Below are 14,023 nucleotides of genomic sequence, written 5' to 3'. Positions count from 1 at the left end.
GGCTGTCCCCAGGTATCCACAGTGTGGTGGAAGGGGAGGTTGGCCAGGCAGCCCCACCACATAGCAAGGGCTGTGGCTGGAGGAAAGCCAGAGTGAGGCCGTCTAAAACACAGGGCCCAAGGCAGATAGGTAGTCCAGGTTTCGGGACGGTACCGCCTGGCCCCCTGACCAGCCTGCTGGGCCATTTCTGGAACCAGCTGACTCCTGACCAGCCTCTAGAATCGGTTCTGGGACCACTTGGCCCCCTGACCAGGCTAGGGGGCCATACTTCGGGGACCACTTGGCCCCTGACCAGCCTGTGGGGCCATTTCTGGCCGTCCCCATCTCCTTCCGGGTCTCGTGTTAAACCTCCAGGCTGGAGGTGGTCCCACCCCTGCAGTATAACTGGAGGATGTATGCAGAGAGCACCAGCTAGGTGGGCAGGCTGGGGAATGAGCTCTGTCGTCCCCCCCGCCCCCACCACCTCTAGGAACCACATCTGAAAGGCACGGAAAGGTCTATGTTTGAAGTCACACTAGGGAAGAAAGTGATATGAAATCAGGTAACTTGTGATTAACGAGGAATAATGAACCATCCACGAGCGGGTTTGGCTATCTATGGCTTTCTCTTCTTTCCCATTTACCGCTTATCTCTATTCCCAAGCCCATGGGGGCTATGGTCTTTAAAAAATGCAGGTTCATGCGGGCTGTCCAGACAGAACCAGTGTTCTTACAGGGCCCAAGGGCCACATACTAGAACCCAAGATAGAATCCCAAACAGAAACCTCCCAGACCCGCTTGGCCCATCAAATCCAATTCTGGACGCCAGGTGGTTTCTCCACAGGCCTCCCCCATATGTATAATCCACTATATCTGCTCACTCTCAGTTTTCATTCACAAAACACAGCCCAGAGCAGAGGCCCCAGAGGCTGGGAGTGTCTAAAGAGCCCCAGTGACGGCCCCCTGGAGTGGGTGCCCTCCTCCGGCTGCCCCAGCCCAGGGCTGCCCCCAAACTCCCCCGGGGGAGCACCTGACCTTGGTTACCTGGTTCTTCCACAGGAGGCTGTGTGCTGATCTCAGGTTCTGGAGTGACTTCGGGGGGCGGCGGAGGTGGGGCTGGTGGGGCTTTCACAGGAGTCGTCGACTCAGGGGTCTCGAATGCTTCTTCAGAGTCAGAACTCCTGATGGAGAGAAGAGAGGAGAAACGCAAGGTTAGGTGGGGGCCAGGGCTGAGTCTGCTCTGAGGGGCCAGGGGTCAGTGCTGCTGAGGATGTGCGGCACTTTGACCCCCCACCCGGCACTGCTAGAATCAGGCTCACCCAATTCTACTGTTCCAGGACAGACGTGAGCAAAATCATTTCCCCTCATGATTCCCAAGAGGGAATCTCATTATCACCAGCTTTGTGCCCAAATGATATATGCTTTGAAACTCAGCTCTAAGAAAAATTCCTATTTCTGGCCTTAGTGGCAAATACAAACACAGGGGAATCTTTTGGTCAACGCTGACACCAATTCACTCAAACTGATATTCCCAGGAACGCATTTTGATGCCATGATTCCAACACGCTGTAGGATCCCCACTCCATGAAACCAAATCTCATATGGCCTTTCTCCACCTCGTCATTCTCTCCTGCTGCCCTTCCTTCCCAGAGCTTCTCACAACTTATTATGGATTTATTCACCTTCTAATTGTGTTAATTGTCTCTCTCATCTACTGAGCTTCAAGGCCATGATGGCAGCCAATCTGGTTTCTCACAGCATTTCTGAGCTGAAGCCAAACGGCTGTGAATAAACATCTGTTGACTGAAAGAAAGAGAGAAAGAAAGAAAGAAAGAAAGAAAGAAAGAAAGAAAGAAAGAGAAAGAAAGGAGGGAGGGAGAAAGAAAGAAAAAGAAAGAAAGGAGGGAGGGAGAGAGGGAGGAAGGAAGGAAGAAAAGAAAGAAAAAAAGAAAGAGAGAGAGGGAGGGAGAAAGAAAGAAAGAAAGAGAAAAGAAAGGAGGAAGGGAGGGAGGAAGGAAGAATAGAAAGAAAGAAAGAAAGAAAGAAAGAAAGAAAGAAAGAGAAAAGAAAGGAGGGAGGGAGGGAGGAAGGAAGGAAGAAAAGAAAGAAAAAGAAAGAAAGAAAGAAAGAAAGAAAGAAAGAAAGAAAGAAAGAAAAAGAAAGGAGGGAGGGAGAAAGAAAGAGAAAAAAGGAGGGAGGGAGGGAGGGAGGGAGGAAGGAAGGAAGAAAAGAAAGAAAAAAGAAAGAAAGAAAGAAAAAGAAAGGAGGGAGGGAGAAAGAAAGAGAAAAAAGGAGGGAGGGAGGGAGGAAGGAAGGAAGGAAAAGAAAGAAAAAGAAAGGAGGGAGGAAGGAAGAAAGAAAGAGAAAGAAAGAAAGGAGGGAGGGAGGAGGGGGAGGAAGGAAGGAAGGAAGAAAGAAAAAGGAAGGAGGGAGGGAGGAAGGAAGGATGAAAGAAAAGAAAGAAAGAAAGAAAGAAAGAAAGGAAGGAAGGAAGGAAGGAAGGAAGGAAGGAAGGAGGGAGGAAGGGAGGAAGGAAGGAAGAAAGAAAAAGAAAGGAGGGAAAGAGGTAAAGGGAAAGAAAGAAAAGAAAGAAAGAAAGAAAAGAAAAGAAAAGAAAAGAAAAAAAGAAGGAAAGCAAGCTAGCTAGCTCACTGGAGGATGTGCCAGCGGGAGACAGAAAACACAGCCTGCTGACCCCAATGATATGATAATGACCCTCACTGCTCAGCAGGATGGTCTCACCCAGAGAACTGGCCCAAAATTCCACCCAGAGGATGCCCCTCCCAGTAATGGGAGGAGGGGGGGGGGAAGGGTGGGGAGCTGCTCAACAAACTAAAGCCTTGTCCTGGGCTCCAGAAAACCCAGAGTAGATGGCCCTTCTTCATCACACCCCTTCTCCCGGGGGCTCCATTTTAAGCCAGAAAGAATGAGGCCTCCCCAGATGGTGGAGCCAGGCATGTGCCCTGAGGCCCTTGCTCAAGATGCCCAATGGTCCACGGTCCTGGCCCAAGCTTGCTCTGAGGATGCCAGTGCCCAAGAAGCAGAGCATCACCTGGGCTGATGCCCATCTCAAGATCTTTTAAATACACCAAAAGGCCACTTACTCATCTGCAACAAGAAAGGTAATTTTCAAGAGGGCAGCTACTTAAGTTCCGGGCTGACACAGTGGCCCAGCGGGTCAATCTGGGTGAAGACGTGGAATCAGAGGGTGACGGACCAGGTTAGCATCGGAGCACGAGGTGCTCACACTGCTGAGCTCTGCAAGGGTCAGAGGACTAGTGACCTCGGGAGAGGGCAGCCTCTTGCAACGACTGTCTTGCCAGCGGGCAGAGAGAGCCAGGAACCAAGCCAATCCCTCCACCGTCTGCCGGCACAGGGAAAAAGAGCCATTTGGTGAGTTCTCCTTCAGAAAAATCTACATTGATGTTTTTACAACTCGTTAGTGGCTCATTTTGTCAGTGCCAAAGACCCCCCCTCCCCCATCCCCAAGAACCCTGGCTCCTCCAGCAAAGCCACAAAGCCCTCAGGGGACCCAAAGAGATGAACAGAAACATCGGATCTGCTTTTGATGAGATCCAACGAGTTGAAGCCTGCACACTATCAAATTTCCTGAGTAAAGACTTACTCCACACAAACAGGATGGGGGCCATGCGGACCTTTTACAAACACACATTAATATTTAAAGGCCTTCGCTTTTGTGTAGGGAAGTGAAGATACACGCTTGGACAACGACAGATCGAGGTACCTGAGCTTTGCAGAGTCTGCTGATGGGCAAGAAAAACACAAGGAAGTTACACAATGGAATATCAAAGAGGAATAAGAGTCTGGATCACCCTGGGGGGTCCCGGAAGTCACCCTGCCCCCCAGCACGGAATGTGGCAGGGGCAACACTGACAAGACACACAAAGCCAACTTGCCTCTTTGCAGAACTTCCTTGGAGGGCCATCAGACTGGAGTCTCCACGGCTAGTCACTGCTGTCCACATCCACTGGGCCCATTCCACCAGAGGCCACATCCGCCAGGAGGCCAAAGCCATCTCGGCTGAAGGACGGCCTCTGTCCCCTAAATGCCCACCCCTGATTCCCTTGCCGTTGTCTCTGGGATCTTAATCTGCCCAAGATGTCAGGAAGAAGTTAGCAGCACCGCCAGTCACGGGTGCTGCGAGCTTCTCCAAAGTGCAGCAGAGACAGGGGGCGAGAGGCTGAGAGCTCTTCCCCTGGCTTCTGCAACCCTGGGCCCCGGCGATGTGCGGCTTTAGAGCGCAGAGGGACCCTGCTCTTCCCTAACAGCACAGGCAAGCAACAGGGAGGGCCGGATACTCTTGGGCTCAAGCTGCTGAATTCCAATGAGGTCTCTCCTGCTGCAGCTGCCCGGATGGCCGGAACACCTGCTCAGAAGGAACCCCCATTCACCACTGCCCAGTGAGGGAGGCAGAGGGCACATGGAGCCCCTTTGTGATTCCCTGCCTGTTTACCATGAACCATTTCTGCATCACAACGCCACGGGGCGACCGACCGGAGCACCACAAGAATGGCATTCACTTCCGGTGATGCCTGTGTTATTTTCACATTTCCGTACCCTCTCCCAGGAGCAGAGAGCAAGTTAATTAGAGGAGGCGGATGGCAGCTTTTTTAATTAGCTCTTTTTTCCCTGTTCAGTTTCCCAGAGGGCTCAGAAACATTTCCAAGAGCAGGGATTTCTGCAGTCCACCCACAAAGAGCCTGTACACAAAAATAAAGCAGCACTTTGGAGCCCCAATGCATAAAAGCAGTTCCCATCGGCTGTTTGATTTTTTTTTCTACTAGAAAAAACTAAAGTACAATAAATTCTTCGGTTAAGGCTCCACAGACTTTCAAAATGAAAGAAAAGGAAATTAACTTAATGCTGCAAAGATGCATCAGAAAGAACGCGCCACTCCAGTCTGCCAAAACGTCTCTAAATTATACGAAAATGTATTTACCAGGATATGCATATGCTATGTTCACCACATAAGTCAATATGCAAATACATGCAAATAAACCAAGAGAATGTCTTTCCATAGTGTAAAAGAGCTACGTAGCTCTTAATGTCCAGGCATGAAATATGGCCCAGCACGAAAACCTTGGTAATAGTTATCACATGCTGAACTTTCTGTAATGTGTCAGGTCACGGGTTAGGTCCATTTGTGCATTTCTCTGTAATCTTCAAAAATATCCTGCCTGGCGGTGAGCAAGCCCAATTTACAGATAGCATTACTATGGGAAGCAAAGTACTTTGCCCTTGGCCATCTAGTTAGTAAGCTACGGAAGTTGGGCTCAAATCTAGAACCGTCTGCCTATAAAATCTGTGTTCTTTTCCCTGTCTCTGTGGCTCCCAAATATTTTCAACAGCAGAACTATTCTTCCAAATGAATCCTATGCATAGAGAAAAGTTGCGTTTATTTTATAAGCTCAATTTATACTATATTCTTACTACACAGTCTATCGTTGGGAACAATAAAGCTATTTGACAAACCTGAAAATTTGACACTAGGGGTTGGGGATGCTAATTGCAGCATGAGCTCTGTCTACCGATTTCTCCCTTGGTTGCACATTATCAGGAAAAGTCCTGATGCAACCTGATGAGTGATTACAAACAACACCTGTTTTTTAACAGCTTGCCCTGTATTCTTTAATAAGGCAGAAGAGCTACCGAAGAACAAAACTAAATTAATCCATCAGCACAAGGCAATATGCTGATGGTCTCCAATGCCACCCAGCGTGGTGTGCACAGAAGGGAAGGAAAGATAGAAACGTATAATCCCAAGTACAGAGAGACCGTGCTAGCCAGCGAAACTAAACCTGTCAAGTTCCCCGGGTGTCTGTTCGTAGAGTTTTAAAGTATTTTTCAAACATTTTATCAGATTTCAGAGAATCTCTCTATAGTTCTGAAGTTCCACTGAGCACAGTTCGAAAATCTCTGCTCCACGCAATGAAGGAATCAGTCCCTCCACAGATAACATGCTGTGTTAAAACAGAGACTTATGCAAACTGTCCCCAAAGCAGGACAGCTGGCAAAGTGTAGAACCCCAGGGCCTGTTGGCCTCTGTTTTTACTTTAAATATTTTCATGTTTTACTTCCATGAACTATAACAACAAAATAGTAAAAGATCAGCACCCACACACCAATTAGTTAATGCAATACAGGTTAGCACGATATAAAATGAAGTTAGTATAATAACACATACATACACATTTACACAAAAGTATGTGTGAATGTCTATGTGTATAAACAAAACACGGGTCTCTCTTAATAAAGAGGAGCTATGAATGTAGTTTTTCAGCTTATTAAATGATCATGTTTTGCTCAAGTTGTACTGGAGGTAATTCAAGGGTTTGGGGAAATAAATCTCAAACACCACAGACTGAATCTTCCAACCCTGAAGATGGAAGAAAATTTCCCATTCCAACATGCTTATCACATCCTTTGAAACAGGCAAGGAGGGACGCATGGGTGTGGTGTCTGACTCTTGATTTCAGCTCAGGTCATGATCTCATGGTTTGTGAGTTGGAGCCCCACGTCAGGGTCTGTGCCGACAGCACAGAGCCTGCTTGGGATTCTCTGTGTCTCTCTGCCCCTCCCCTACTTGCATGCGTGCTCTCTGAAAAATAAATAAACTTCAAAAAATAAAATAAAATAAACAGGCAAGGAAACTGAGGCCAGGAGAGCTGCAGTGACTTCCCAAAGTAACCAGCCCTTTCCAGCAAGGACACGACATGACATTCCATAGAACCAGCCTGCTTTTCGTCAATAAGAGACTCCCTCCTAACCTCAGTGCCCGCCCCCACCTGGAAATCTAAAGTTACCTATACTTACATGTTATCTGATTATCAAGAAACAGTTTGTTCTTTTTAAAAAAAAATTTTTTTTTAATGTTTATTTATTTTTAAAAAAAAATTTTTTTTTTCCAATGTTTATTTATTTTTGGGACAGAGAGAGACAGAGCATGAACGGGCGAGGGGCAGAGAGAGAGGGAGACACAGAATCAGAAACAGGCTCCAGGCTCTGAGCCATCGGCCCAGAGCCCGACGCGGGGCTCGAACTCACGGACCGCGAGATCGTGACCTGGCTGAAGTCGGACGCTTAACCGACTGCGCCACCCAGGCGCCCCAAATGTTTATTTATTTTTGAGAGAGACAGAGCATGAGTGGGGTTGGGGCAAAAAGAGAGACAGAGACACAGAATCCGAAGCAGGCTCCAGGCTCCGAGCTGTCGGCACAGAGCCCGACGTGGGGCTCAAACCCGTGAACCGCCAGATCATGACCTGACCCAGAGTCAGAAGCTTAATCGACTGAGCCACCCAGGCATCCAAGAAACAGTTCATTCTTAAACATTGCTAAAGGCAAGTTCTCCTTCTAGAAAGTTACCTATCTCTATAGCAATTTCTCAGAATTCTTGTGAAAGTGAGCCTGGGGATAGAGGATTTTGTGACCACCCAGCAAGAGTGAATGGTCCCAGCACCAGCACTCTAGGGGGGGGGGCTTCCTGTGACATAAGCCCCACCCTCTCAGGTTCTGGAGGGGGGGGGGCCCACCTGAGCGAGCAGTGCAAGTACCCCCCAGCCTCCCTCCCCCTGACCAAACCCAGGGAGAGGCAACAGTGCTGGCCCAAAGCCCTGCATCCATAGGAGGCTCACGTCCTCCAGCCCCAAAGACCACCGGCCCTCCCTGAAGTGGGGGAGATCTTCCAGAAACAAAAACGGAGCTCTCGGCAGATCAGATCACCTCCTTCATCTCTGCATCTAAGAGTCTGATGGATTTGTGAGTGACAGGGTGTTTGTGAGACTGCTCTCCACTAAATTCTATTCATCAAAATATTCCACTTTAGACAGGCTTGTCAAGAAATGCGGTCCTTGCAGGAACAGGAACACGTGTGCATTCTCTCTCTCTCTCTCTCTCTCTCTCTCTCTCTCACACACACACACACACACACACACACACACACACACACACACACTTCCCTCCTGCCTAAAACAACTTGACTGGTAATTTTTTTGGGCTGACTGAACAGGGTCTTTCACTTTAATGTGCCTATCATGCGTATAGAAAAGGATTTTGTGGGGCGCCTGAGTGGCTCAGTTGGTTAAGCATCTAGCTTCGGCTCGGGTCACGAACTCGTATTTCTTGAGTTCAAGCCGCGTCGGGCTCTGTTCTGACAGCTCAGTCTGGAGCCTGCTTCAGATTCTGTGTCTCCCTCTCTCTCTGCCCCTCCCCCACTTGCACTGGGTGTCTCTCTCTCTCTCTCTCTCTCTCTCTCTCTCAAAAATAAACATTAAAAAAAAAGAAAAGAAAAGGGATTTGCTCTGCAATATCACTCCTTAACATTTAAGTCAAGGGAGAACATTATTTCAACACAACCAAGAGCTAACACCCTTCCTAGACTGTCGGGTGACTGAGTCAGGTGCCATCTTCCATGAACACAGCGCTGGGTCTGGCAAGCCAGGCTGCTGCTAGAATCTTCCAGGCTCACACTCCAGGGAAAATCAAAGCAGGTGACAGCACACTTCTCCCAAGATTCCCAGCACGTAGCGTCTGTGGGGTTTATGAGACAGCTCCCATCTTCGGATACAAGTAGCTGTCACTTGGCTACTTAGGGATACCATCAGGGCTCAAGGGATATTGGCAATCAACACACTGGCCGTTTCGAGGTTAGATAGCATCCCCGGCGAGGGAAGTGGCATGGTGAAGGCATAAAAGCACACATAAATAAACAACCCACCCAGATCCCATGGAATAGATGGGGGAGGCAGACAGAATCCCCGGAAAGGCGGTCAGGAGACCCACAAGCAATGAACGTCTACCACGGAATTCCTTCCAGCTATGTCACTCGCCATTAGAAATTTGGGGAAATGGGGGCGCCCGGGTGGCTCAGTCGGTTAAGCGTCCAATTCTTGGTTTTGGCTCAGGTCACGATCCCACGGTTCAAGCCCCACATTAAAAAAAAAGAAAGAAAGAAACTCGGGGAAGTGTAATTTGCTAGCAAACTAAGTCTTCTCTTTTATTTCATCACAGATTTGGGCATGGAGGGGAAGCTGGAGCTTATGCACGACGTGGGAGGGCCGTCCTGCCAGACCGTCTGTGGACAGAAGTGGGTCCCGGAGGACGCAGGGACTCTGAAAGTCACGCCGATCTGGACTCTATCCTTCCTTCGAGGTGTACACAACCCATAAACTCCAGGGTCAGGGGAGTGTTTCCAGAATGGGGGAGGCTCGGTGCGGCATTGTGCGTGTGTGGGTGCACACACAGGTGCCCAATGGAACATCCCATCCCCACACACTTAGTTTTAAAACGGACTTATGTGCAACGATACCAGGCGCTGAGCAAGAGAGGCTCTCCAGTGGCTGAGCGCCTTCCTGCAGGCGGTGTGAATGCAGGCTGAGTCAGCAGCCCCAGGCTGCGGATTCCACCTGTTTGTAAGCGGATCCTGGAGAGATGCCAGAATGCCAATCGAGTCTCAGGAGAAATAAAGAAAGAAGGGAGACTCGGCTACCCTTTAATTCCCTTGCCTTCTGCAATGATATCCCTGACATCTCATCTTTGTAGCTGAACTCTTGGCTTGGGTGACTTTAGTTGGAATCTTTAAACTCAGATTCTGAAAAACCTAACTGGTTTTTCAGATATTTATGGAGGCTAGCTAGAAAAAAAATAGAACACACAGAATTGAGGGAGCCTCTGAGAGGTGCCTGGGTGGCTTAGTCAGTTAAGCATCTGACTCTTGATTTTGGCTCAGGTCACGATCTCATGGTTCGTGGGTTCGAACCCCACATCAGGCTCTGTGTGGACCGTGCAGGGTCTGCTTGGGATCCTCTCTCGCCTTCTCTCTCTGCCCTTCCTCTGTTTGCTCTCTCTCTCTCAAAAAATATCATCAACTTAAAAAAAAAGGAGCTTCCAATAGGTCATCACCAAGAGGCCTTCTCTTTTCTCTAGGAACAACTCCAGACCATCCTACCTAGTCAGACCGTTAACAAGCAAACAGTATCTCACCCAGGTGAGACACAACCAGCACCCAAGTAAACACATAAATATCTCTGTTCAACCAAGCGTGCTGAAAATCCTGTATGGTACTCAGCGGAAAGCTCTTCTGGTCTTGTCCAAAAACATACTTTTCCTTCTTTTATATACTATCCTAACGGGTTTGCACTATGATTCAATGTGCGTGTGTAAATGTCCCCCAAATTCACGTTGAAACCTAATTTCCAATGGGATTAGAACAGGAGTAGGGCCCTCTTAGAAAAAGAAACCCCAGAGAACTGCCTTGTCCCCTTCGGCCATGTGACTTCACGGTAAGAACACGACCATCTATGAACAAGGAATCAGGCTCTTGCCAGTCACCAAATCTGTTGGGGCCTTGATTTTGAATTTCCCAGCCTCCAGAACTGTGGGGAATAAATGGGTACCGTTAAAGCCATCTCATCTGTGGCACTTTTGAAACTTTTTTTTACCTTTTTATTTATTTTTGAGAGACAGAGAACGAGCAAGGGAGGTGAAGAGAGAGAGGGAGACACAGAATCCGAAGCAGGCTCCAGGCTCCGAGCTGTCAGCACAGAGCCCGATGCGGGGCTCGAACCCACGAACCACGAGATCACGACCTGAGCCGAAGTCGGGTGCTTCACCGACTGAGCCACCCAGGTGCCCCATGTGGCACTTTTGTTATATCAGCCTTAACTGACGAAGACAGTTTGGTACCTAGTTTCTGAAACCAAAGCAAGTCAGAGGGGCAGAGAAGATAGGTGCACAGAGAGCATCTATCAAGACTGAGTGATCCATGACATAGAAAAACCATGAAACAAGATGCAAGTACTCAGAAGGAACTGTAATGTCTGGTCAGTCCCTAGGGTTTCCCCAGCACCTGGCAGGTAACAGCCCCTCCCTCAGCACCGCATACTGATGACGCGGGCATGGTGGGTTCACATGTACCGTCAGGAGAGCTCCAAGTAATAAGTAGGAAAAACAGCAAATTAAGGAATTGCATATAGTAGGAGCTGATCTGGGACATCATAATTATGTATAAACACAAAGAAGTATACATAAACACATAGGCCCACTTACATAACACATATATATCTACGTAGAGACAGAAATATATGCACATATAGGCAACATATATGTTGTTTTTGGATTCAGAAAAAGGTATCTCAGCACAAGTATGTGTTTGCCTTGGTAAAAGGGCGGATGCTGGCCTGAAGAGGGCAGAGCCCAACCTCGCTGCTGGGGACACCAGGGGCCTTCCCAGATCTGTTAAGCACGCCCTCCCAAGCCTATCTAGGTCCAAGATGCAAAGAACGGAACGCAGTGGGGGCCCGATTAGCTGGACTATGTCCAGGGAGACGCGGTACAAGGAAAGGAGCCAGCAAGGACTTTGGAAAAAGCGTGGCAGTGGGAACATAGCCTTCCTCTCTGCACAGCCCAGGGCAGACGCACCCACCAGGGACCTGCCCCTTCACGTGCTCCCACACCCAGTGAGAAGCATCTATTCTGGTTTTTTTTTTTTTTTTTACTTTATTTTTGAGAGAGAGAGAGAGAGAGAGAGCGCGAGCGAGCACAAGTGGAGGAGGGGCAGAGAGAAGGAGATAAAACCTGAAGCAGGCTCCAGGCTCAGAGCCGCCAACACAGAGCCCGACGCGGGGCTCGAACCCACAAACTGCGAGATCATGACCTGAGCCGAAGTCGGACACTTAACCGACTGAGCCACCCAGGTGCCCCAAGAAGCACCCATTCTGCCTCCCTGGCTCACCTTCCACACACAAGCATCCTTCTGATTTCAGGGTGGTTTCGCAGGCAGTACCTGGGCACCAGGATGGGGGCACCTCAACCAAGGACTGCCCACCCCAGCCAATTTTACACTTTGTTCCTCAGCTTCCTCACCCCTCCTCCCATCTGAACCTCACAACAGGTGAGGCATGTGGACACCATTCTATGACAATTTCAGCAGGACTTGTCTGTCACCTCTCCCCAGCCGAGCACCTGGGCAGCCGCGTCAGACACAGCAGCTACCCGCTCACAAGACGCTCACATCCTTCTGGGTCCTGAGGAAGAGAATCCGGAGCCAAAGGGCCCAGTGACTCAAGGAGGCACTCAGAGCCCGGCAGGGGCAGAGCTGAGACGAAAGCACGTGTCTTGTGCCCCTTGTCCCAAAGGAAGCAGCTTCCTCTGCGTCCCAATGGCTGGTCTGCAACTCAGTCTCCAGTACATTTGGGTGCCGTCGGTTTCCAGGGCATCCTCAGCTCCAGGGTGATGGATCAAATGGGGTTTTGGCATCTAGATCCACAACCGCCCCATGGGGGCAGCCAGCCAGGCCAGCCTGGGTCTCCTGCCCTCTGCCCTCCTCACTCCTGCCCCCCTGTTCCTCAGCCACACCTTAACCTGTCCCCTCATTTGGCCATCGAGTGTGCATCCAAGAGGCCCCGGTTCCTACAATCTACTTTGGGTAACAGGGGAGGTTGTGGGCCACCCAGACTCCTGGGGTTGGCCACATGCCCTCTGCAGGGCGGTTGGGTTAGCCCCTGAATTCTGCTGCCCGTACTGATTCACATCTTGGACCAAAGGCCATAGCATCATGGGGTCAAGGGAGACTCAAGTGCTGACTAAGCTCAAAGCAGAGTCTTTCAAAGGGGCCACGATTTGATTTCCACTCATCAGAGCAAGGGTGGCTCCAGCCTCAGCATTCCCGGCTCCTCAGTTCTTCACGTCTAAAGTGGCCTCACCTAAGTCTCTGTCTGTCTGTCTCCGTGTCTATCTTTGTGTGCCTCTGTCTCAGACTCTGAATCTGGCTGGGCCTCCATCTGCTCTGGAGTCTGTGTCTCAGGAGTTGCCTCTCTCCTCTGCCCTCCCCTCCCCCTGTGTGAGTGTGTATGTGTGTGTGTGTGTGTGTGTGTGTGTGTGTGTGTGTGTGTGAGAGCATGTATGCACATGCCCCCACCTCTTACCTCTCCATTTCCCTCCCCGTTTCTAGTCAAAAGGAGGAAAAGCATATTTGGAGGCTGTCCTGCTTATCTGAATCATGCCCTTTCTATCAATAATTAAAGCTTATGTGTTTTGACTTTGTAATTCATCATTTAAAATTTTGCCTTTAGAGTGGTCTTTTAAAGCCTTGCAAGTTATTATTAACGATAGCAATGGAGGGGTGCCTGGGTGGCTCAGTCGGTTAAGTATCTGTTGTTTTTGGCTCAGCTCATGATCTTGCAGTTCATGGGTTTCAGCCCCACATCAGGCTCTGAGCGGACAGTGCAGAGCCTGCTTGGGATTCCCTCTCACCTTCTCTCCCTGCCTCTCTCCCACTTCTCCCCACCCACCCCCTGCAAAAAAAAAAAAAAAAAAAACAAAAAACCTTAGAAAAAAAAAGCATGATGCTTCTTTAAAAAAAAATAATAGCAATGGAGAAAGGATTTGAGGGCTTTTGCTGCATTGGACATTAATATCCCTAGAGTCCTCTCTTCCTAATGTTTCAGCGTAAATTCATTACTGAGTCACACCAAGGTTGCTTTTAACAAATACATACAGTTGACCCAATGAACAATGCTGGGGTTAGGGGCACTGACGCCCCACATGCAATCAAAATCCAAGTATAACTTTTGACTCTCCAAAAACTTGACCACTAATAGCCTACTGTTGACCAGGAGGTTTACTGGTAACATAAACAGCTGGTTATCATATGTTTTGTATGTTGTATGTATTACATACCATATTCTTACAGGAAAGTAAACCAGAGGAAAGAAAATATTAAGTAAATCATAAAGAAGAGAAGATACGTTTATAGCACCAAACTGCATCAAACAACAACCACCACCACCACCACCACCACATGTATATGGGGCCACGCAGCACAAACCTGTGTTGTTCTAGGATCAGCTGTACGCACCATACGGGTAGATTTCAACCACTTTGTTAAGCCCTGAGCAGCCCAGAAAGCCTTGTGAGCTCCTTGTGAGATCCAAGCAGCTGGGATTATAAATCACAGCATCACACCCTCCTGCTGAGACCGCTGACTTTGAGCCAGCCTCCGGAGACCCTGAAGCTTTGCTAACTAAG

General features: G+C 49.0%; 1 protein-coding gene across 25 annotated transcripts in view; it reads right to left on the bottom strand.

The window, feature by feature from the left end:
* The window catches only part of TACC2 (transforming acidic coiled-coil containing protein 2), a 213,667-nt gene that overhangs the window by 51,051 nt on the left and 148,593 nt on the right, over positions 1-14,023 (bottom strand). For 14 of the 25 annotated variants that reach the window (XM_086681051.1, XM_086681064.1, XM_086681069.1 and 11 more), the window contains one exon: positions 1,014-1,159. In XM_086681051.1, the coding sequence (XP_086537177.1) occupies positions 1,014-1,159 (146 nt within the window). The remainder of the gene's footprint in view (positions 1-1,013; positions 1,160-14,023) is intronic. The other 11 variants (XM_086681056.1, XM_086681065.1, XM_086681067.1 and 8 more) reach the window with 1 other exon arrangement.

The sequence above is a fragment of the Puma concolor genome, chromosome D2 (genome assembly GCF_028749965.1).
Source record: "Puma concolor isolate L17-30 chromosome D2, mPumCon1.1.hap2, whole genome shotgun sequence".
Lineage (NCBI taxonomy): Eukaryota > Metazoa > Chordata > Mammalia > Carnivora > Felidae > Puma > Puma concolor.
Note: the sequence above shows the minus strand (reverse complement) of the source record. Positions and strands in the feature narration are given on the sequence as shown.